This window comes from Lissotriton vulgaris, chromosome 4_1 (genome assembly GCF_964263255.1).
Source record: "Lissotriton vulgaris chromosome 4_1, aLisVul1.2, whole genome shotgun sequence".
Taxonomy (NCBI): Eukaryota; Metazoa; Chordata; class Amphibia; order Caudata; family Salamandridae; genus Lissotriton; species Lissotriton vulgaris.
The window spans coordinates 1,537,516,868-1,537,538,237 of NC_141691.1; the positions used below are offsets into that span (position 1 = coordinate 1,537,516,868).

Here is a 21,370-nt window from a genome sequence, read left to right on the forward strand (position 1 = left end):
GCTATGGTGAATTCTTCTCGTCAAATAATTCAAAGCAGTGCTGACATTACTGTTTGATTAACTTTGATCATGTATTTAGCTGTCAGTTCTGTGAAGGAATCCAGCTGAAGCTGCGGAAGAATTATTGATGGCTAGCGTTGCAGGAGACCATATACTTTGTGCCAGAACACCACATCACCTCCAGATAATAGGGATTTGTGAACTACACAGTACCCATTTGAGCATCACCCATCGATCCCAGTGTGAGGGCTGCTTCATATTGTGGCTCCCTTAACCACAAGTTTATCCTATTCTTGAGCAGATTCAGCAGAAACTTGACAAAAGGCAAACCTGGAAGATTATCCTCACCCGCACCAGCAAGATCTTCACTACCCCCTGACCGACTTTGCCTAAGGAGAGGAAACTCTCCTTTGAGAAGACTCTACAGCTGAATGCTCCTCCGCACCCTGTGCCCACTAAAAAGCTTGAGGATAAAGCTACAGGGGTCAGGCCTGACTCGGTAAGGAGTAAGCCGCAAGCAAGTGGGGCTCCTTGACGGAAGCAGCACTAACTCTAATAATCTCGTTCATCCCCAAAGCGAAGTTGGCCCTCACCACTTGTATTTTCACCCGGAACTGGTGTAGAGGTGACAGGGGGCAGATCCGGCGATAGCGGTGGTGACGGAGTGTGGGGGCGCCCTGTTACCTGGGATGGGCGATATCACTGGAGCTGTGGCTCAGCATGAGCAGACTTACCACAAGCACAGCGACTGTGGGAGTTTGGACTTGCGGGCTGTGGCACTCCTCCAGGCAGCAGAGGCTGCCTCAATTTAGAGGTAGAGGTAGATGAGAGCGGAAGTCCACTGTGATCCTGGAGCAGTAATAGCTCTGGTGCTGCAATCTGATCCCACAATAGCAGACTGGCAAGCTACACTCAAGTGTGGTGTTGGGTGAGGGGCGATCTAGGGGCTACTCAGCCTGCACACTAAAGACAACCCGCAGCACATGACAAACAGTCAGCTAGAGCTCCAGTGCAAATTGTTGAGCCCGCTTTGGTATGTGGCTTCAATGACTCTCTGGGCAGGAATGCAGGTTGGGGCAACAAACCCTCTTTATGATAGGCTACGCATCAAATTACTTGGGTGCTTCAGTGATGTCCCTGCAGATTCCCATTTTCATTGCTTTAGGAAAGAATGGTAAAACCCAAAGGTGCCCGAAGCTAGTGATACACAGGCCCCTAGATTTGCTGAGAGCACTCATTTACTAAAGACAGTTGGCACTGCATTAGACGGTCGCCTGGAAAATATGATGCTATCCTACAGGCCATCTGAGATTGCCCTTGAAACTACATTGATAACATCACGTTCGAGGTCAAATGGTTCAGTGCAGACCGTAGAAAGCTCTCAGACAGGATCAGTGAGAATGAGCACACTTTGACCACACTAAATCCCAATGTCCTTAAGCTTCAGGGTTGGGTTAAAGCATTGGAATACTCTATATTCTGACTTCAGCAAAGGATGTAAAAAAACCAAAGGACGCTCGTGCTGCAACAACATGCATCCCGTGGGAATATTCGAGCGGACAGAATTAAAAAATGTGGCTGAATTTCTTGAGTCATGGTTTTGGACGCATCTAAACAAAGGACATGTGTGGATGCCCCCACTAAGTGGCAATAAATGGGCAGTAGCTCCAAATGTAAGAAATCCTCTCCCACAGATCAGTTCACATACTGTTTATTTATTTATCATCATTTGTGTTTTTTAGATGGAGTATAGAAAGGAGAAAAAAATATTTTATGGACATACATCTTACAAACATTAATGTATAAACTACATCAATAATCATAAGACAGAAAAACAACCGGCAAAATATACAAAAGAAGTGCACACTATACAGAAATCCAGTTAACTAACAAATAAGTCAAAAACATACAACATTCACATAACAATATAAAGCTGCAAAGAAACATCACAATGCAAAACAATACACGATATAAATACAATACATACATCACATATAGAACAACCAGGGTGAAAAAGCGCTGACACGCGTTTCGGAAAATACCACTGCTTCAATCTTCCTTCATCAGGGCACAGCCTTCATAATTTTTAATTTCTAAGTGGCCAGAAGGTAGCCATCAACCATAAAAATACATAATATACATGTATAGTGTGTAAGCAGGGCAGAACGAACTGTCTGTGGGGAAAAAATAAAACCGTATTTACAAGGATTAGAGAAACAGAGGCTAAAACTAGTCACACTGAGCAAGAGATTCAGTACCACAGAAATGTACGTAAAGTTAAGAAACTGGTCCTCACCTAAAGTGCAAATAATTATTCCAGAGCACCCGAGGGGTGTCCTGGTGAATCAGCCTTATAGCCCAGAAGTGTGAAGAACACACAAAGTGAGATATAAATAGTATCTAGTAAGCACAAACCTCAACAGCCAATATAGGATAAATATAAGAACATTTATAACCAGTCTGCATTAATATCGACTTCAGGGGCTGAGTATTCTGGAACAAGTAAAGTAAGGCACCATGCTACCAGCAGTAGTTGGCAAATACTAACATCGCCAAAAGTGGAAAAAGGTAAACCCCAACATTGGTTTAAAAATCCACAGTGCCTAATATAGACGGCAAATATTGCAGGTATCGGTGACCAAACATTGTGTGCAGGCATAGGTTGATATCTGCACACAGAAGAAAAAGAATAACGCCAAAAGGTCATGAAACAGATCTACACTCCATTTTCCAATCAAGAAAAGTGAAAATAAAAGAAAGTGGAAGAGAAAAAAAACTTGAGACAATACTCACAATCCAAGGTGGTAAATCCTATCACTTAAATATGTCCAGCGATAAAACGCTGGTAACTTCCAAAGAGTGCCCGGGGGTCCGCAAGGTATAGGAAAAAGTATGTCAACGAACCAAAGCTCCGGATCTCTGGTCAACAAGAAATCATCAAAAGCTTAAAGAGAACAAACAAGAGATGATAAACCACGAAATAACCGCTGGTAATACAACAGACAGAGTGCCGAGATGTGTGAGAGAATAGAACCTACCTCAAAAAACTCTTCCACAAGGACGTAACGTGGGTGACACTGTAACTCGTACCGATGATATGGGCCGAAAGGCGAAGGAGGCTACTATAAATACACAGGCACCAAGTACTCAGTGCCCTGAAATAAGCAACACATGCTTGTGCTTAACAGAAGCTAGACCGCATAACAAATGTAAATGAGAACCAACTCTGTCGACCATCTTGGAATCCGGCCCCAGGCAACAGAGGAGCAAAGACATGCAGAGATCTAAATGTATGAGTCTAAATCGATAGACAGCAAAAAATAATAAGGAATAGAAAATAAATAATAAATGAGAACTACACTACCTAATTCCAAAACCGATACAATCCAAAAACCGTCCCGGAGCTAAATGAACCAGAAAGCGGATGGGCCCGCAATGTAGGCGGCACTGGTATGAACATAAAAAAGCAACAACACATAGGGCGAGCAATTATGAGGAACATCTGTCGGCCATCTTGAGGTTTGGACCGGGCGGGCTGGATGACAAAAACAATGCTAAATGAAGCCAGTAAGAATAAAAAAGAAAATACGTCAGCCCAAGAAACTGGAAAAAACCTACAATGGCACCATGTGAAAAACAAAATAATTAATTGAATATTTACAATAATGCCCCAGTATTAGAAAAATATCCCACTGCTGAATATTGCAAACCGCCACCCTTGACCCTTCCAGGTAGGTCGCTCCTCTTCCACACAGCACCGCATGTGTGTCCCTGCCCCAGCTGCCGCTGCTGAGGAAGTTCGAGGCCCTCCACCACCCGCAGGCTACCACTTGCGCCTCATCCCTGGTGGCCAGTGGTAGGGCATAGGTTTGCTCATCCTCCATTGTATTGCCTGTATTCTCTTTCATTGCTCCCGTTGTAGTGACTGCATTTTCATTGTTGTGTCTGTGGCTGCTGTTGTCTGTCTCTCCCGCTGCCTGTACGTGGTCTGTGCCCGTTCTCTCCCTCTGTTCCCCTCGCTGCCTCGTGTCTCTCTGCCCGGTTTCCCTTCTGCTCCCCTCGCTGCCCCCGTGTCTCTCTGCCCGGTTTTTCCTTCTGCTCCCCTCGCGGCCCCGTGTCTCTGCCCGTTTTTGCCTTCTGTTGCTTAGCTGCCCCTACATTTCTGTGACCTTTCTGCCCTTTCTTGTGACCTTTCTGCCCTCTGTGCCACTCGTTTCCCCCGTTTTTGTGACCTTTTTGCCCTTTCTTGGGACCTTTCTGCCCTCAGTGCCACTCGTTTCCCCCCGTTTTTTTGTGACCTTTTCTGCCCTTTCTTGGGACCTTTCTGCCTCTGTGCCACTAGTTTCCCCATGTTTTTGTGACCTTTTTTCTGCCCTTTCTTGGAACCCTTTTTTGCCTCTGTGCCACTCGTTTCCCCCGTTTTTGTGACCTTTCTGCCCTTTCTTGTGACCTTTGTGCCTCTGTGCCACTAGTTTCCCCCCGTTTTTTGTGACCTTTTCTGCCCTTTCTTGGGATCTTTCAGCCTCTGTGCCACTCGTTTCCCCCCGTTTTTTGTGACCTTTCTGCCCTTTATTGGGACTTCTTTGCCTTCTGTGCCACTCGTTTCCCCCTCAATTGTTGTGCCCTTTGACCTTCTGTTTCCTTCATCGCCCCTCGCCGCTGCATCCCCTACGGCCCGACCCCCTGACTGCCCATTCGCTGCTCCCGCCTCCCAGCTGCTCCTCCCTCCCACCCCCCCATATAGGCCTGCCGCTGTGTGGTGAGGAGAGCGAACCTTGACCCTTCCAGGTAGGTCGCTCCCCCTCCGCACTGCACCGCCTCTGTGTCCCTGCCCCAGCTGCCGCTGCTGAGGAAGTTCGAGGCCCTCCACCACCCGCAGGCTACCATCTGTGCCTCATCACTGGTGGGAAGTGGTAGGCCGTAGGTTTGCTCATCCTCCATTGTATTGCCTGTATTTTCTTTCATTGCTCCCGTTGTTGTGACTGCATTTTCATTGTTGTGTCTGTGATTGCTGTTGCCTGTCTCCCCCGCTGCCTGTACGTGGTCTGTGCCCGTTCTCTCCCTCTGTTCCCCTTGCTGCCCCCGTGCCTCTCTGCCTGGATTTTTCTTCTGCTCCCCTCGCGGCCCCAGTGTATCTCTGCCCGTTTTTGCCTTCTGTTGCTTAGCTGCCCCTGCATTTGTGACCTTTCTGCCCTTTCTTGTGACCTTTCTGCCTTCTGTGCCACTCGTTTCCCCCCGTTTTTTGTAACCTTTTTGCCTTCTGTGCCACTCGTTTTCCCCTGTATTCTTGTAACCTTTTTGACCTTTTGTGACCTTTCTGCCCTTTGTGCCACTCATTTCCCCCCTCAATTGTTGTGCTCTTTTGCCTTCGGTTTCCTTTGTCGCCCCTCACTGCCCACGCCGCTGCGTCCCCTGCTGCTCCGCCCCCCTGACTGCCCATTCGCTGCCCCGGCTCCCAGCTGCTCCTCACTCCCATCTCCCCATACATGCCAGCCACTGTGCGGTCGCGCCACTGGCGCAAAGTAAGCCTGTCTGCGCCCGTCTGCGCATTGACCGCGCCCAGCGCCAAAATCCCTGGCACCCGCCATGATGACGACCGCCGCCACTACGACGCCAGCACTGTTCACGCTCTCAACCCCGGACAGACCCACAACTGCTTCAAGGCCGCCCCGAAACGCACACACGGTCCTTTCACCTGCCGGAACTGCAGCTACACCAGCCAGAAAGCCGACGAACCACCCGCCAAGGAAGACCTCAACCACCTCCGATGCGTACTACTGAACACCCGTTCCCCACAAAACACGCCGTCGAGCTCTGGGACCTGCTCTACACAACCTCCCCGGACGTCACCTTCCTGACAGAGACCTGGTTGAACAACTCCTCTGCACCTGACATCGCCTTAGCCATCCCAGACGGCTACAAGATCACCCGCAGAGACAGCACCGACTGAGTCGGAGGAGGAATCTCCATCGTCCACAAGAACAGCATCAGGGTCTCGACTAGCACCAACGCCGAACACATGCATTTCCAGAGCCACACTGAACCCAAATCCACCCTCGGAGGCACCCTCATCTTCTGACCCCTAACCCCCCCCCCCCCCCCCCCCCCCCAGACCCCACCCCCAGTTCAGCGACTCCATCGGCGACTTCATCAGCACGCACACGCCCTGACTTCCACCGACTACATCCTCCTCGGAGACCTGAACTTTCACCTTGCGAACAACAACGACCGCAACTCCACCACCCTGATCAACAACCTCGCCAACCTCGGACTGAGGCAACTCGTCACAACGCCCACCCACTCCACCGGCCATACGCTCAACCCCGTCTTCTCCTCAAGCCCGTACGTCTCCGTCAGCCACACCACCGAACTCCTCTGGACCGACCATCACTGCATCCACTTCACCTTCCAGAAACCCACCACACACCACTGTACCCAAAAGATCCCACGCCGCCGCTGGAGCAAAATTACCGAAGACCAACTACATGCAAACCTCGCTCTCAGCCCACCCATCGAACCCTCAAACACAGTCACTGCCCACAACCTCAGACACTGGATCGAGGACTGCGCCAACACCCTCGCCCTGCTAAAGAACCCCCCCCCACCCCCCCCCCGCGGCACCAAGAGGGCCAGCTGGTTCACCCCAGAACTCCTAGATTCCAAGCAAGCCTGCCGGAAACTAGAGAAGAAATGGCACAGTGAACAAACTCCGGACAGCCACGCAGCACACAAGGACGCCGTCCGCAACCACCACCACCACCTCATCAGGGCTGCCAAGAAGACCTCCTTCAAAGACTGCCTTGACAACAGCACACACGACAGCAAGGAACTCTTCAACATCGTGAAGGAACTCTCCAACCCCACCTCCAACACCAACGACATCCGGCCGTCGCAAGCCCTGTGCGACTCCCTTGCCACCTTCTTCCACCGCAAGATAGCAGACATCCACGACAGCTTCAACACTCACACAGCTCCACAGACAGCAACACAACAGACCCTCCGCACATCATCGACCACATCCCCTTGCTAGCCTGGACCAGCATGAGCGTCTATGACACCATCAAGACCATGAGCACAATCCACTCCTGCTCTCCGTCAGACCCATTCCCGCACCACGTCTTCTACTAAGCAAGCAGCGCCATTGTACCCCACCTACGCAACGTCATCAATCTCTCCCTTGAGACCGCGACCTTCCCAGAGAGCTGGAAACACGCCAAGATCCACGCCCTACTCAAAAAACCCAAGGCAGACCCAAGAGACCTCAAGAACTTCCGACCCATCTCTCCGCTCCCCTTCCCGGCCAAGGTCATCGAGAAAATTGTTAACTGACAGCTAACCCGAGACCTCAAAGAGAACAGAATCCTGGACCCTTCCTAGTCCGGGTTCCGCAGCAACCACAGCACCAAGACCGCCCTCATCGCCGCCACCGACTACATCAGGACCCTGCTAGACAACTTGGAGTCTGCAGCACTCATCCTCCTACACCTCTCCGCCGCCTTCGACACAGTCTGCCACCGCACACTTCGCGCACGCCGCAGGGATCCGAGACCAGGCTCTGGAATGGACCACCTCTTTCCTCTCCGGCAGAACCCAGAGTGTCCGACTCCCCCCGTTCCGAAGCCTCCAAGATTATCTGCGGCGTACCCTAAGGATCCTCCCTCAGCCCGACACTGTTCAACATTTACATGGCCCCGTTCGCACACGTCACCCGACAGCACACCCTCAACATAATCTCCTATGCCGATGACACTCAACGTATCCTCTACCACACCAAGGACCCCATCACTGCCAAAGCCAACCTCCATGAAGGAATGAAGGCCGTCGCCGATTGGATGAAGCTGAGCCGTCTGAAGCTGAACTCGGACAAGACGGAGGTCCTCGTCCTCTGCTCCAACCCTTCAGCCTGGGATGACTCCTGGTGGCCAACGGCTCTGGGGGCAGGTCTGACCCCCACCTACCACACACGCAACCTGGGATCCATCCTCGACTCAACACTCTCAATGACCAAGCAAGTCAACGCCGTCTCCTCCTCCTGCTTCAACACCCTCTGCCTGCTCCGCAAGATCTACAGATGGATCCCGACGGATACAAGAAAGACGGTCACCCAGGCCCTCGTCAGCAGCAGATTCGACTACGGACAAGCCCTCTACCCGGGAGCCCCGACCAAACTCCTCAGTTGACTACAACTCATCCAAAACGCCTTGGCACGACTGATCCTCGATGTACCACAACACGGCCACATCACCCCCCACCTGAGAAACCTGCACTGGCTCCTCGTCAACAAGAGAATATCCTTCAAGCTCCTCATCCACGCACACGAGGCACTCCACAAGACCGGCCCAGCCTACCTCAACAGACTGCTCTCCTTCTACCCCCCCCAGACCGCCAGCAACGCTCCGCCGACCTCTTACTGTCCACAGTCCCGCGCATCCGAAGAACAACCACTGGCGGGAGATCCTTCTCCCACCTCGCCACCAAGACCTGAAACACCCTCCCACTGAGCCTACGACAGACCCAAGACCTGTTGACGTTCAAGAGGATACTAAAGACCTGGCTGTTCGATCAGTAGCGGCCTTCCCCACCCCCAGGGCCTTGAGATCCTCACGGGTATGTAGTGCGCTTAACAAATGATTGATTGAAACGGAAATACCAATAAAGGCACTAAATAGACAAAGGTACGATTAAAAAGCCCTATCAATGCCTGAGGTGCCACAGACTCCTGGACACAAAGATACCACCCAAAAAAAAAAGGGGGGGGGACTGGGAAACTATACAAAGGTTAAATAATGGCATTTTCCCAGGGTAGGCATTCATTAAGTCCATAGCTGGCAGTCTGAGTGAAAATCCGAAAAACCTCTTACATATCTGTGCATCCACATTTCCATCCTTCGGGCTGACCACCTGTTCCAGAATGAGCCATTTTAATTCCTGAATTGTATACTTTTGAACATGCCAATGAGCAACCAAAGGAGCACCAGCCCTTTGGTTGCGGATAGATGATTTGTGCTCACTGAATCGTGTTCTGAACTCTCTGCTCTTTTCACCAACATACCCTTTCTGGCAGGGGTCTATACAATAACGCTCCCTTAAGATTTGTTAGCTGGGGAATGTGCACATAGGATAAAGTTGTGGCCCTCTGAGCCCCTCCCAGGCCAATGGTGGCTTGTATCCTTGACTTCTGGGATAGAGACAAAATATTACGATTGACAAGATGATAGATGTTAGGCCTGGCACTATTGGTGTGGGTCTCCCTTCCATTTTTGCTGTTGCCTCATATGTTTTTGCTGGTGTGAGATTCTTTTGGGCACTGTGCCACTGCTCTCTCGTCTCCTTTCTTTGGCAGTCAGGCAACCACTGCAGGCCAATCCCCCCCCAAGCAGCACTTCAGCTTAGGGATAGTCTCTCCTCAGTTTCTTCAGGTTCCTCTCCTCCGCAAAGGTTTTTTCTTGTAGTCCAAAAGTGATCTAAATTTCTTGGGATCAGGGTCCCAATATTTGTACCCCAAAATCCTTTGTCCTCGGAGGGCAGAGGGGCCTTTGCCTAGTCCAAACCGGTTCTGGAGCACTCTGTTTGCAAGACTCCTTCTTTCCTTTCACAGTGCAGGGCAGAAACATCAGACGCCCCACAGGAGGTGAAGCCAGCATTGTGGAGGGAAAGCACAGCCTTGGAGCACTTTGTTGACCGGATTCCTTGTCTAATTTCGCTGTGCAGGGCAGAGATATCAGCAGCACCCCAGGAGGTGGAGCCAGCATTGTGGAAGGCAGGCACAGCCCTATTCAGGTCCCAGGTGCAACTCCTCCCACCCATTTAGATGCAGATCTCTCTATTCACCACTGGGCTGACTCATTCTCTCTCTTGGAATCCCCCAGCCCTGTCACTCAAACTCCAGGCAAGGAATACACAACCTAGCAGAGGCAGGCTTTGGATAGTTAGACAAGAAAATACCTGCGTTCTAAAAGAGGTATTTTCAAACACAGAATGTTAAAACCAACTTCACTAAAAGATGTATTTTTATCATTCGGAGTTCAGGCATACTAAACTCTAATTTCTACCATGTTCCCTGAAGTCAGTTAGATTATTACATTCTTATAATCCTAACTCTCCATTCTGGCCTATGGAGAACAGTTAGCCTTGCAATAGTGAGAAACGAAAATGGCTGTAATTCACTATTAGAACATGCTACACACGTCAGAGCATGTCCTACCTTATACTTACAATGCACCCTGCCCTTGGGCCTACCATATGGGTGTCTAATATGAAGCAAAGGGAAGGTTTAGGGACTGGCAAGTGGGTGCACTTGGCCAAGTCGACATGACAGTGCTAGACTGCACACAGGCCTTGCAATGGCAGACCTGAGACACACTTTACAAGCTGCTTTTTATGGGTTGCACAACCAGTGCTGCAAGCCCACCAGCAGCATTTGATTTACAAGCCCTGGGCACACATGGTGCACTGTACTAGGGGCTGACAGATAAATCAAATAACCCAATCCTGGAATAACCAATTAGTACATTAATTTAACATAGAGAGCACTTTCACTGTGGCACTGATTAGCAGTGGCACAGTGCTCAAAGCATAAATCCAGCAAAAACATATCAAAACAGAGGAGGCAATCCGTCAAAAATGGAAGTAGACTCACTCTAATGATGTCGGGTCTAACAGTCCTCACCCTTTTTCTACAACTCTCTCTTCTTGATGAGTGGGTGATAATTTACACCCTGCTCTTGGAACAGTGTCCCCACTTGTTATAAGGTCTAACAGTCACCAAGGGACAGGTTCTCAGCCTCCCCCTGAGAAAGCAAGGGGTCCCAGCAGGTAATCCTGTTCCCCAGGGACCCCTGAGATGTAACAAATGTGGGGACCTGGGTCACAAGGAGAGTGACTCCAGGTGCCGCCTATTTGGAAAAGCAGCACCCACTGGTGCTCACCCCGGCAGATGGTGAGTGTAGCCTTGGGGGAGGAGATTGGTGTCCAAGGTGAGCGGGGTCTCGCAGAAATGACCCTTGTCTCTTTAGGAGACTGTGAGGTGGTCCCAGAGACCCAACTGCCCAGGAACACTAAGTAATCTGGGCAATGGGTGACCATCAATGGCCACAAGGTGGAGGCTCTTAGAGATACAGGAGCCAGTGTGACAGCTGTCAAGTGTCACCTGGTGTCTCAAGAGCAGATTATCCCTCATGCATTTTGCAGAGTTGTTGCCGCTGACAACACAGAGAGCCATTGCCCAATGGCTCATATTCCCTTTGAGTGGGGAATGGGGGGGTCTCTGGTACTCTTCAGGTAGCTGTGAAACCCGCCATGCCTGTTGACTGTTTGTTGGGGAACGATTTAGAGAGCTCACCTTGGGGAAAGGTGGAGAACAGCACTCACTTGGAGATGGTGGGTCTGCCTGACTGGGCGTGTGTGACCACCCGGTCAATGGCTGCACTTAGAGGTGCTCAAGAGGACCTGGAGCCTGAGAGGGAGGCCCAGGAACCTGCCTTAGAGAGAAGTGGCAGGGGGCGCGGGAAACCAACCCCCAAAGTTCCCATGGCCCAGGAGGAGGTAGACCCTGAGGAGGATGCCCTGGAGCCTACCGGGTAACAGGTAGCTGAACTGGGGGACCTGCCTTAGCTGACCCATTGGCAGCAGGAAGGAGGTCCCTCCAGGGAAGAATTCTGCTGGGAGCAGAGAGCATGCCCCTCTCTTGAGGGCTTGCGGCGACAGGCTGTAAGCCAGGCATCAGGCATCAGGTGATCAGTCTGGATGACATTAAATCTACTGGGAGAATGGTCTCCTGTATAGTGAGCCTAAGGTTGCTCAGCCTGGGTCAGCCCGTGTGTTGGTGGTACCCCGGAGCTTCACAGCCTTCCTACTGAGGCTGGCTCATGATGTACCGTTGGCAGGACATTTGGGGCAGAACAAGACCTTTGAGAGGCTTGTCACCCACTTTCATTGGCACCAAATGCGCAAGAGTTCAGACACTCATTGCTGGACATGTCAGACTTGCCAGGCAAGTGGAAAGAGTGGGAGGAAGCAGAAGGCTCTTCTCCAGGCAGTCCCTATGGTCAGTACCCCCTTTGGACGGATGGGGATTGACATTGTGGGGCCTCTGGACCCCAAGACAGCCATGAGCAACAGGTTCATCCTGGTCTTGATGGACCATGGTACCCGGAAGCCATACCTCTGAGGACAGTGACGCCCCCCGTGGTGGGACGAGCACTGATGGGAATTTTCTCACGAGTGGGATTCCCTTGCGAGGTAGTGTCTGACAGGGAAACCAAATTCATCTCTAAGAATATGAAGTCCCTGTGGCTGGAGTGTGGGGTAACTTACAAGTTTACCACTCCTTACCACCCCCAAGGAAATGGGTTGGTTGAAAGGTTTAACCGAACCCTGAAAGGCATGATAATGGGTCTTGAGGAACCCATGAGGCGTAAGTGGGACTTCCTCTTAACATGCCTACTCTTTGCATACCATGAGGTGCCAAAGAAATCTCTAGGGTTCAGTACCTTTAAGCTTCTCTATGGACACCCAGTCAGTGGACCTCTGAGTCTGGTCAACGAAGGCTGGGAGCAATCTCCCAGGATGTATATAGCTACGTGCTGGCCTTCAGGCACCAGATTTGGCGTTTTAGGCAACTCGCTGAGGCGAATCTGGAAGCCAGCCAGGAGGAGATGAAGCGATGGTATGTTCAGAATGCCACTCTGGTAGAGCTTTAACCTGGTCAGAAAGTGTGGATCCTGGCCCCAGTGGAGCCCTGCGCGCTCCAGGATAAGTGGACCGGACCATTTTGAGGTTGTGGAGTAAAGGAGTCCAGTAACCTACTTGGTGGACTAGCGGTCTCCCAGGAACCCCTTGAGGGTCCTGCATGTCAACCGCCTTAAACCCCACTTGGAAAGGTCCGAAATGGGCATGCTCTTAGCAACAGATGCTGGAATGGAGGAGGAGACTTTAGCCTCTTCCTGACCTCCTGTCTGCAACAGAGCAAGATGGGTCAGTGGATGGTGTTAACCTCTCTTCCACCCTGACCCCTGGGCAACAGAATGACTGCCGCCATTTGCTGGGACAGTTTTCTGACCTGTTCTCCCTGGTGTCTGGTGTCACAGATTGGTGCGTCCATGATGTGGCCACAGGAGACCGCTTACCTGTGAAGCACAAATCTTACAGGGTAACTGACAGGGTGGGGGCTTGCATCAAAGAGGAGGTCTCAAAGAGGCTTACACTAGGGGTGATTGAGTCCTCTAGCAGTCCTTTGGCCAGCCCAGTGGTCTTGGTCCTGAAGGCTGCCGTGCCGGGTGCCTCACCCGAACTTTGGTTCTGTGTGGACTACAGAGGGCTCAATTCAGTCATGAAGACTGACGCGCACCCCATCCCCAGAGCTGATGAGCTCATTGATCAGCTAGGGGCTGCACTATACCTCCGCACGTTTGACTTGACGTCTGGTTACTGGCAGATCGCCTTGACTGATGGGGCAAAGGAAAAGGTCAGCATTCTCCACAACAGATGGGCATTTCCAGTTCCGGGTTATGCCCTTTGGGATGAAGAATGCCCCTGCCACCTTTCAGAGGTTGGTCAACCAGGTGTTGTTTGGACTGGAGGATTTCAGTGCCGCCGACCTGGATGACATTGCAGTATTCAGCGCCAGTTGGGAAGAACATCTGTGCCACCTCTGGGTAGTGTTGTTAGCACTGTGGAAGGCAGGCCTCACGATCAAGGCGAGTAAGTGCCAAATCGGGCAGGGTTCTGTGGTGTACTTGGGACACCAAGTTGGGAGCGGCCACATGGTGCCCTTACAACCCAAGATTAAAACCATCCTGGCTTGGGAGCCCCCAAAACCCAGACAGAGGTGAGAGCCCTTTTAGGACTCACAGGGTATTACAGGATGTTTGTCAAGGGGTATGGCAACATTGTTGCACCCCTGACAGAGCGGACTTCCAGGAAGGAGCCCAAGAAAGTGATGTGGACTGACACCTGTCAGAAAGCTTTTGAGGCCCTGAAAGCTGCCATGTTCACGGCGCCCGTGCTCCTGGCACCCAACTTCTCCAGAGAGTTTATCGTTCACACAGACGCTTCAGAGCATGGTGTGGGGGCTGTTCTGTCACAGATGAATGAGGAGGGCCTAGATCAACCTGTAGCCTTCATCAGTAGGAGGTTACTTCCACAGGAACAGAGGTGGAGTGCTATTGAACGTGAGGCATTTGCTGTGGTCTGGACACTGAAGAAGCTGAGACCATATCTGTTTGGGACTCACTTCCGGGTTCAGACAGACCACAGGCCCCTAAGATGGTTAATGCAGATGAGGGGTGAGAATCCAAAGCTGTTGAGGTGGTCCATTTCCCTACAGGGTATGAACTTTACGGTGAAACACCGCCCTGGTACAGAAAACGCCAACGCTGATGATCTGTCTAGTCTAGATTTTTCCGCCTTAGTGATGAGAACTCCCTGGAGGTAGGGTAGTTCTCCCCACATTTCAGCTGGAGGGGACACGTGTTAGACCTGGCACCATTGGTGTGGGTCTCACTCCCATTTTTGCTGTTGCCTCATATGTTTTTGCTGGTGTTAGATGCTTTGGGCACTGTGCCACTGCTGTCCAGTACAACAGTACAAGTGCTCCCTACTATAAATTAATGTATTGATCAGTAGTTCCATGATTGGCTGGTTTGGTTTACCTGTCAGACCCTAGTACAGTGCACCAGGAGTGCCCTGGGCTTGTAAACCAAAATGCTGCTGGTGGACTTGCAGCACTGGTTGTGCCACCCACAGAAGGTGCCTTGTCAAATGTGTCGAAGGCCTGCCATTGCAGAGCCTGTGTGCAGTCTGGGACTGTCATGCTGACTGGGCAAGTGCACCCACTTTCCAGTCACTAAACCTTCCCTTTTCTTCATATCAGACACCCCTATGGTAGGCCCAAGGGCGGGGTGCATTGTAAGTATACGGTAGGACATGCCCTGGTGTGTGTGCGGCATGTCCTAATCGTGAATTACAGCCATTTTCGTTTTTCACTATTGCAAGGCTATCTGTTCTCCATAGGCCAGAATGGGCAGTTAGATTATTACATTCTTATAATCCTAACTGACTCTGGGAACATGGTAGAAATTTGAGTTTAGTATGCCCGAACTCAGAATGATAAAATACATCTTTTAGTGAAGTTGGTTTAACATTCTGTGTTTGATAATACCTCTTTTAGAAAGCAGGTATTGTCTTGTTCAACTACCAAAAGCCTGCCTCTGCTAGGTTGTGTATTCCTTGTCTGGAGTTTGAGTGACATGGATGAGGGATTCCAAGAGACACAATGAGTCAGCCCAGTGGTGAATAGAGAGATCTGCATCTAGATGGGTGGGAGGAGTTGCACCTGGGACCTGAATAGGGCTGTACCTGCCTTCCACAAAGCCGCACCCCATGAGGTGGAGCCAGCATATGTCTCTGCCCTGCACAGTGGAAGAAGAGAAGGAATCCTGTCAACAAAGTGCTCCAAGGCTGTGCTTTTCCCTCCACAATGCTGGCTCCACCTCTTGTGGGGCGTCTGATGTTTCTGCCCTGCACTGTGAAAGGAAAGAAGTAGTCTTGTAAACAGAGTGCTCCAGAACCGGTTTGCACTAGACAAAGGCCCTTCTGCCCTCAGAGGACAAAGGATTTTGGGGTATAAATATTAGGACCCTGATCCCAAGAAATTATATCACTTTTGGACTACGAGAAGAAACCTTTGCTGAGGAGAGGAACCTGAACAAACTGAGTAGAGACAATCCCTAAGTTAAGTGCTGCAGTGGTTGCCTGACTGCCAAAGAAAGGAGAAAGAACTTTGTGTGCTTTATTTTCAACTTGTAAAGGATCTCCAAGGGCTTGGAACAGAGCTGGCCTCCTGCTGAAGTCTCCGGAACAACAGACTTCAAACCCAAGCTCCCCAGAGTTCTTTGGAAGTGCCTGCTACTGTTTTGGGGCCTTCTGAGGGACTGCATGTCGCAAGGAGCTGGAAGTGCGACTCAAGGTGGAAAAAGTGCGTCGCCGTCTCTGCTGCTGCTGCAGTCGCATCTTGAATGTCGGCGCTGTAGCTGCCGTATTGCACCGCATCGAGAGAAGCGTCTCACAACGAAGAGGAATCGTGTCGCCGTCGCTGCTGCTGCCGTTGCATCGAGAATGTCGTCGCTGTAGCTGTCGTATTGCACCGCATCAGGAGAAGAGTCTTGCAACAAAGGAAAAGCGTGTCGCCGTCTCTGTTGCTGCCGTCGCATTGTGGATGTCGGCGGTCTAGCTGTCGTATTGCACCGCATCGAGAAAAGCGCCTTGAATCCCCCGGAGAAGCGCGCTGCCGTCGGAGCTGCTCCAGTCGCATCTTGGATGTCACCGCTGAATCTCATCGTGCGGAAGCTTCTCGCAAATGCTGGAGAAGAGTGTCGCAGCTGAAGCTGTTGCCGTCGCATCGCGGAACAATTGTCGCCGCTGCAGCTGACCCATCGAACCGTGACTACTCGCTTTATCGGAGAAGCGTGCCGCATCTGGAAGATCTTCACGTCTTTATTTCTTTGCACCAGAACTTTGCTGCATTTCCATCGCTGCAACATTACTTGTTGTGGAAGCGCAACGCATCATAAGGTACATTGAACGCAAAGTGTCGCATCTTAAGAACTGAACTAAGCTAAAACTGCCATTTTTAAGTATAGTATTGTGGATTTCTGTCGTTTAATGGTCTTGTGTTTAAGTCTATATAAAGAATACTTATTTTTGATATAAACATTGTGTGGTATCCATTTGTAGTGTTGTCAACTAGAGACCCCCAAATCTAACAATAGATAACAGGCATGTCCGCATATTCCCTTGCATCACGGCTTCAGTGAAGCAGCAGCGGTCTTTTATGGCTCTCAAGCATCATCTATGCAGCGAGACATCTAGTACTCCCGCATGTGGCCCACCAGACTCAGGTTGGTGATTGATACCTCCCATTTCTTTGTGACCCTGAATGAGTCCTGGAATTGGCTAGAATCTAAAGGCCTAGTGACCTAGGAGTACGAATAAATGATATCGGCAACTCTTTTGAAATGGCAAGCAAACATACTGAGGTGGGCCTGGAGCACTGGGTGACCGATGAAGGACAAATTTGAAGGCTTATACATGCATAGGTAAAGACATAACACTATCTCTGGATGCCCTGGCTGTTACCACACACGTTGAGCACAAGTCATTCAGTGAAGACGCCGGGTCGGAGATCACATTTCACAATTATTTATTGGGAGGACGGCCTGTTGGTACCCTGAAGACTACAGATCCTGTGCACTAAGGTAGTTTGAAGTACTGCACATGCCCTATCCAGCTCAAAGCTACTACGTGAACAGTTTGATAGGTTATTGTGGAGAACAGGGGACAGCTATTGGGAAAAATCATATCCAGTGCATGATGCATGAACATTCCTCAGGGTGGAACCCTGCCAGACCCCGCGCCATGACTTTGATTGTGGTTCAGGCTAGGCGCACACCTCACAAGAAATGCACAATTGTGAATTGTTTGTTTGATTTTCTTTAAAGTGGTGAGGCCCTTTTTTTTCTCTTTTTTTTTTCTTTTTCTTCCAAACCTCACCTGCGGGATTTATGGGCAGACATCTCGTTTTATGTAGAATTCAAACTGTAAATACCTAATGCTAACGCATGTAAGACATATGGAGGACCTGGTTCCAATGCTGGTTGGTGGTGGGAGGATTACGTGGGTACAAGGGCCAGGACCTACTCCCACATGACGTATGTCCAATATAACTACCTCACTGTAAACATTAGGTGTAGGATCGCGCATCAGGCACTTCAAAATTTATCAATACCTGAGACTCAGACTAATAGAAGTATTATGCTTTCATGAGACACATATGATCCAGGCAGAGATATTGGTACTGAAGTAATGTTGGGGGCGTCCGGTCGAAGGCACCACATATTCCGCTTTCTCCAGAGGCACTCTGATATGGGTTACCCCTAGTGTACTTTCTACTATACATACTAAATGGATAGACACAGATGCTAGATTGACTATCCTAAAAAACAGTTTAGACATCCTGACCTTACTATTGTGTGTATCTTTGCATCAAGCACTAAACAAGTACAAACTACAAATTCCTGACTGCGGATGTACTGAAGCACTAGAACAGCAAATATCTGTGCGGGTTTGCTGGTGTTTGGTACTACAAGACAGTGATTTATGCCACCTTAGACCAATCATATACACCATTTCAGGCTGCTGTCACCAGAGCGTTATCCGGGAAACTAGCTACATGGCCATATCACTGCGGATTTCATTTTTGGGATTTCCCAGGCTATGGACTATACACAAGATTTAACATGTTCCTGATTAACTTGGGATGGCACACATGGCTAGGGTCACAGAATAGTTAGGTAAGACTGTATCAGATTGTAATCCACATTGAACTGAGGTAGACCACTCCTTTCTATTCCAACCTGGAGACTCCTGATGGAGAAGCTGGGAGATATGGCCTTTTTGAACCACTATTCGGGAACACCTAGGCCACTGTTTCAAAGAAAACGAGGGGGCAGCCCTATATGATGCAAGTTAATGGGGTGCCTTTTGAAGGGGTCATCGAGGGGGTAAGACGTTCTGTCGAGGGGTGTTTGCACACAATAAGCCCTAAGCATAGTGTTATCGCATACTATTCTGATGTATGTACTTCACTCCATGGCACTGACATATATTGGACATTCAAGAGTATTTGAACGATATACATCTTCCACAACTGACTAATGCCACAACTTTGGAGAGCCCTCTGCACAGGCCGAAATAGGGATTGCTATAGACCAGCCACCCTGGGGAAAGACTCCTGGTTGAGGATGGTCTGTGGCCTTCATTCTATGCTAGCTAAAAACTGGCTCTTAAATTCCTAAGGCTTATGAGAAGGGTATACTTCCAAATATTGACCAGAGAGGCAGTGATGGTGGTACTTCCTAAACCAAGTAGAGACCCCTTGCATATCCAGTCATACAGGCCACTTTTCATGTTGAACACTGAATACAAGATACTAGGTAAAGCCATAGCTAATAGATTGTTGCAGCTAATGGCCTTCCTCATACAGTCCTTGTCCGTGTAATCCCTGGGCATAACACTCATGCCAACATTGGATGCCTGTTCAGTGTATTGTACAGAACATCACTGATAGACCCAGGTGCCTCAGTTGCATCTTAGACCTAGAGAAAACCTTCAATACCCTTTATGTATGTAGGTTCTATGATGGCAGTAGCTCTAACCATACAGCTAAAGCTGTCTGGAGGTCATTCTTAAAGCTTTATACCTATTCATCTCAAACTCTGGGTCAGTGTCTTTGAAAGGACTAGTCCAATATGACCTTGGTCCATTTGTCTTGAAGCATTCTGTTGTAGCATGCATTGTAACCCAATAATCTGTTTTACTTACTTTCAAATGTATTCTGTCCAGTTAATGTGTTTTTCATTTCAACAAGTTGCTATCTCCTCCTCTCTTGACTCCCTCCCTCTTTCCAACTCTCTACCTTTACCTTTTCCTCAACAGATAGGAAATATTTGCATTTCTGTGATGTGATGTCTTTTTGCATGTGTTCAAGGGACCCTCTGCATACCATGCAAGCTGCCCCATACCTGTGTGTCGTTCATAGTAAAAGCCCAGGTTCTCTTGTATTTGCTTTGCTGACCATAGGTGGTGCTTCTTCAAACACTTGACCTCCACTTTGACACCTTTCCATAATTGAATGTGTATGATTCTGAGTTTTGCATCTACCCAAGCAATACTCGTTGCCTGGGACTTTGGTATTGGCATATGGTGAAAAAGGCTAGCTCTGGGAAGTGCTTTGTGATAAACTACTTTTGAAGTCTTTAACTAGAATTACGTTTGTAAATGTGTGTTCTGAAATAAATGTTAATTTATTAAAATATCTATTCCTTTGTAGGATTGTATCCCAAATTATACCCTGAGCTTGCTCAGTACATGGGATTGAGTCTAAATGAAGAAGAAATACATAGAAATCTGGCTATGGTGCCGTCACAGGGGGTATGAAAATATATTTTCCTAGAAGTTGTACATTTTAGTATGTTAAACCCACAGAAACTTATGTATTTTAAAGGAAAGTGCATTTTTATTTTGTGTTGCAAAATTCCAGACTTTGTGTAGTGTTTTTTTCTTTTTCTTGAAGATAAAAGCTAAATCATTTTTTCAGAAGAATTTCCTTTACTAGTATCAGTCAAACTTCTCTAGTGTCATGCATAGTACCATTATTCCTTTCTTAATATGACTGGAACCTTGCTGTCTTTTATGACTACTTAAGAGTATCTACTATAGGTCATTCAGTTTGGTTGTACCAGCTGAACAGTGTAGTTTAAATCCATATTTCAGCAATTGCTGTTTTTATTTTCCCACAGCTCGTTTATTGGGTATTTATTTTTTTTGATTTAGGGATATTTTATTTTCCATTATTTTGATGTGTTTCCATTTGTTGTTTGTTAGCAACAACTTGCAACAAGACCTTCCTCAATGAATTACATGGTAGCTCCGATAACTGCAAATGATGTTGGGATTCGCAGAGCAGAAATCAAGCAAGGTGTCCGTGAAGTAATCCTATGTAAAGATCAAGATGGCAAAATTGGTCTTCGACTTAAATCTGTTGATAATGTAAGTATTAGTTAAAAACATTTTTGATGCTGTAGGTAAAATGTATGGATACATCAACTGTGCCATATGCTGTTAAAAGGGAAGGTTAACATTTGGCAAAGACCAGCAATCTAAACATTGCGCTCAGATATTCCTAGGTTTTAAATCCTCAAACAAAGTATACAGTGAAAGCCAAATCTTAAGCCACATTAACAACGGGGCAACATGAACTAATTCTTTTGAAAAGGAGAGGCCAGACTCCCAAGTGCGTGATAAGGCTGGCTGTGCTCCTGTGTGTTGCTAAGAGCCTGCTGAAAAAATTATTTTACTCCAGTATTGGTACTTTCATAGATTCACATGCCTGAATCATTTCCCGTCGTCGAGCCGGGAGCCTCCGGTACTTTAAAAAGAAAGGCTTAGAAGTATAGCAAACTGAAATGAGGCCTAGGCCCATTTACCTTTTGCAACCCATAGCCTTTGTTATGTAAAAAGGCCCAAACATTTCCCTGAACCAATCAGAGCTCCTCACCCTCTAGAACACTCCTGAGAGAACCTTTGCCACTCAGATTTTCTACCGCACGTTGTGCTAGGGAGTCTCCTTTGAGCTCTGCTCAAACTCTTCATTCTGCTCATTTTGACTGGGATTTGAGGTGGTCTTTTTTCCAGATTTAATTATTTAAAACTCCTTTTTCTTCTGACATGGCTGACAAGGAGAAGAAACGTCTATTTAGAGCCTGTGCCACCTGCTCTAAGAAAAGGCTTTATACAGATGATCCCCATAAAA

At 48.8% G+C, this 21,370-nt stretch overlaps 1 protein-coding gene across 1 annotated transcript in view; it reads left to right on the plus strand.

The window, feature by feature from the left end:
* Positions 1-21,370, plus strand: part of SDCBP (syndecan binding protein) — a 176,174-nt gene that overhangs the window by 48,621 nt on the left and 106,183 nt on the right. Inside the window, exons 4-5 of the mRNA XM_086965780.1 lie at positions 19,889-19,989; positions 20,443-20,607. Coding sequence (XP_086821906.1) covers positions 19,889-19,989; positions 20,443-20,607 — 266 coding nt within the window. The remainder of the gene's footprint in view (positions 1-19,888; positions 19,990-20,442; positions 20,608-21,370) is intronic.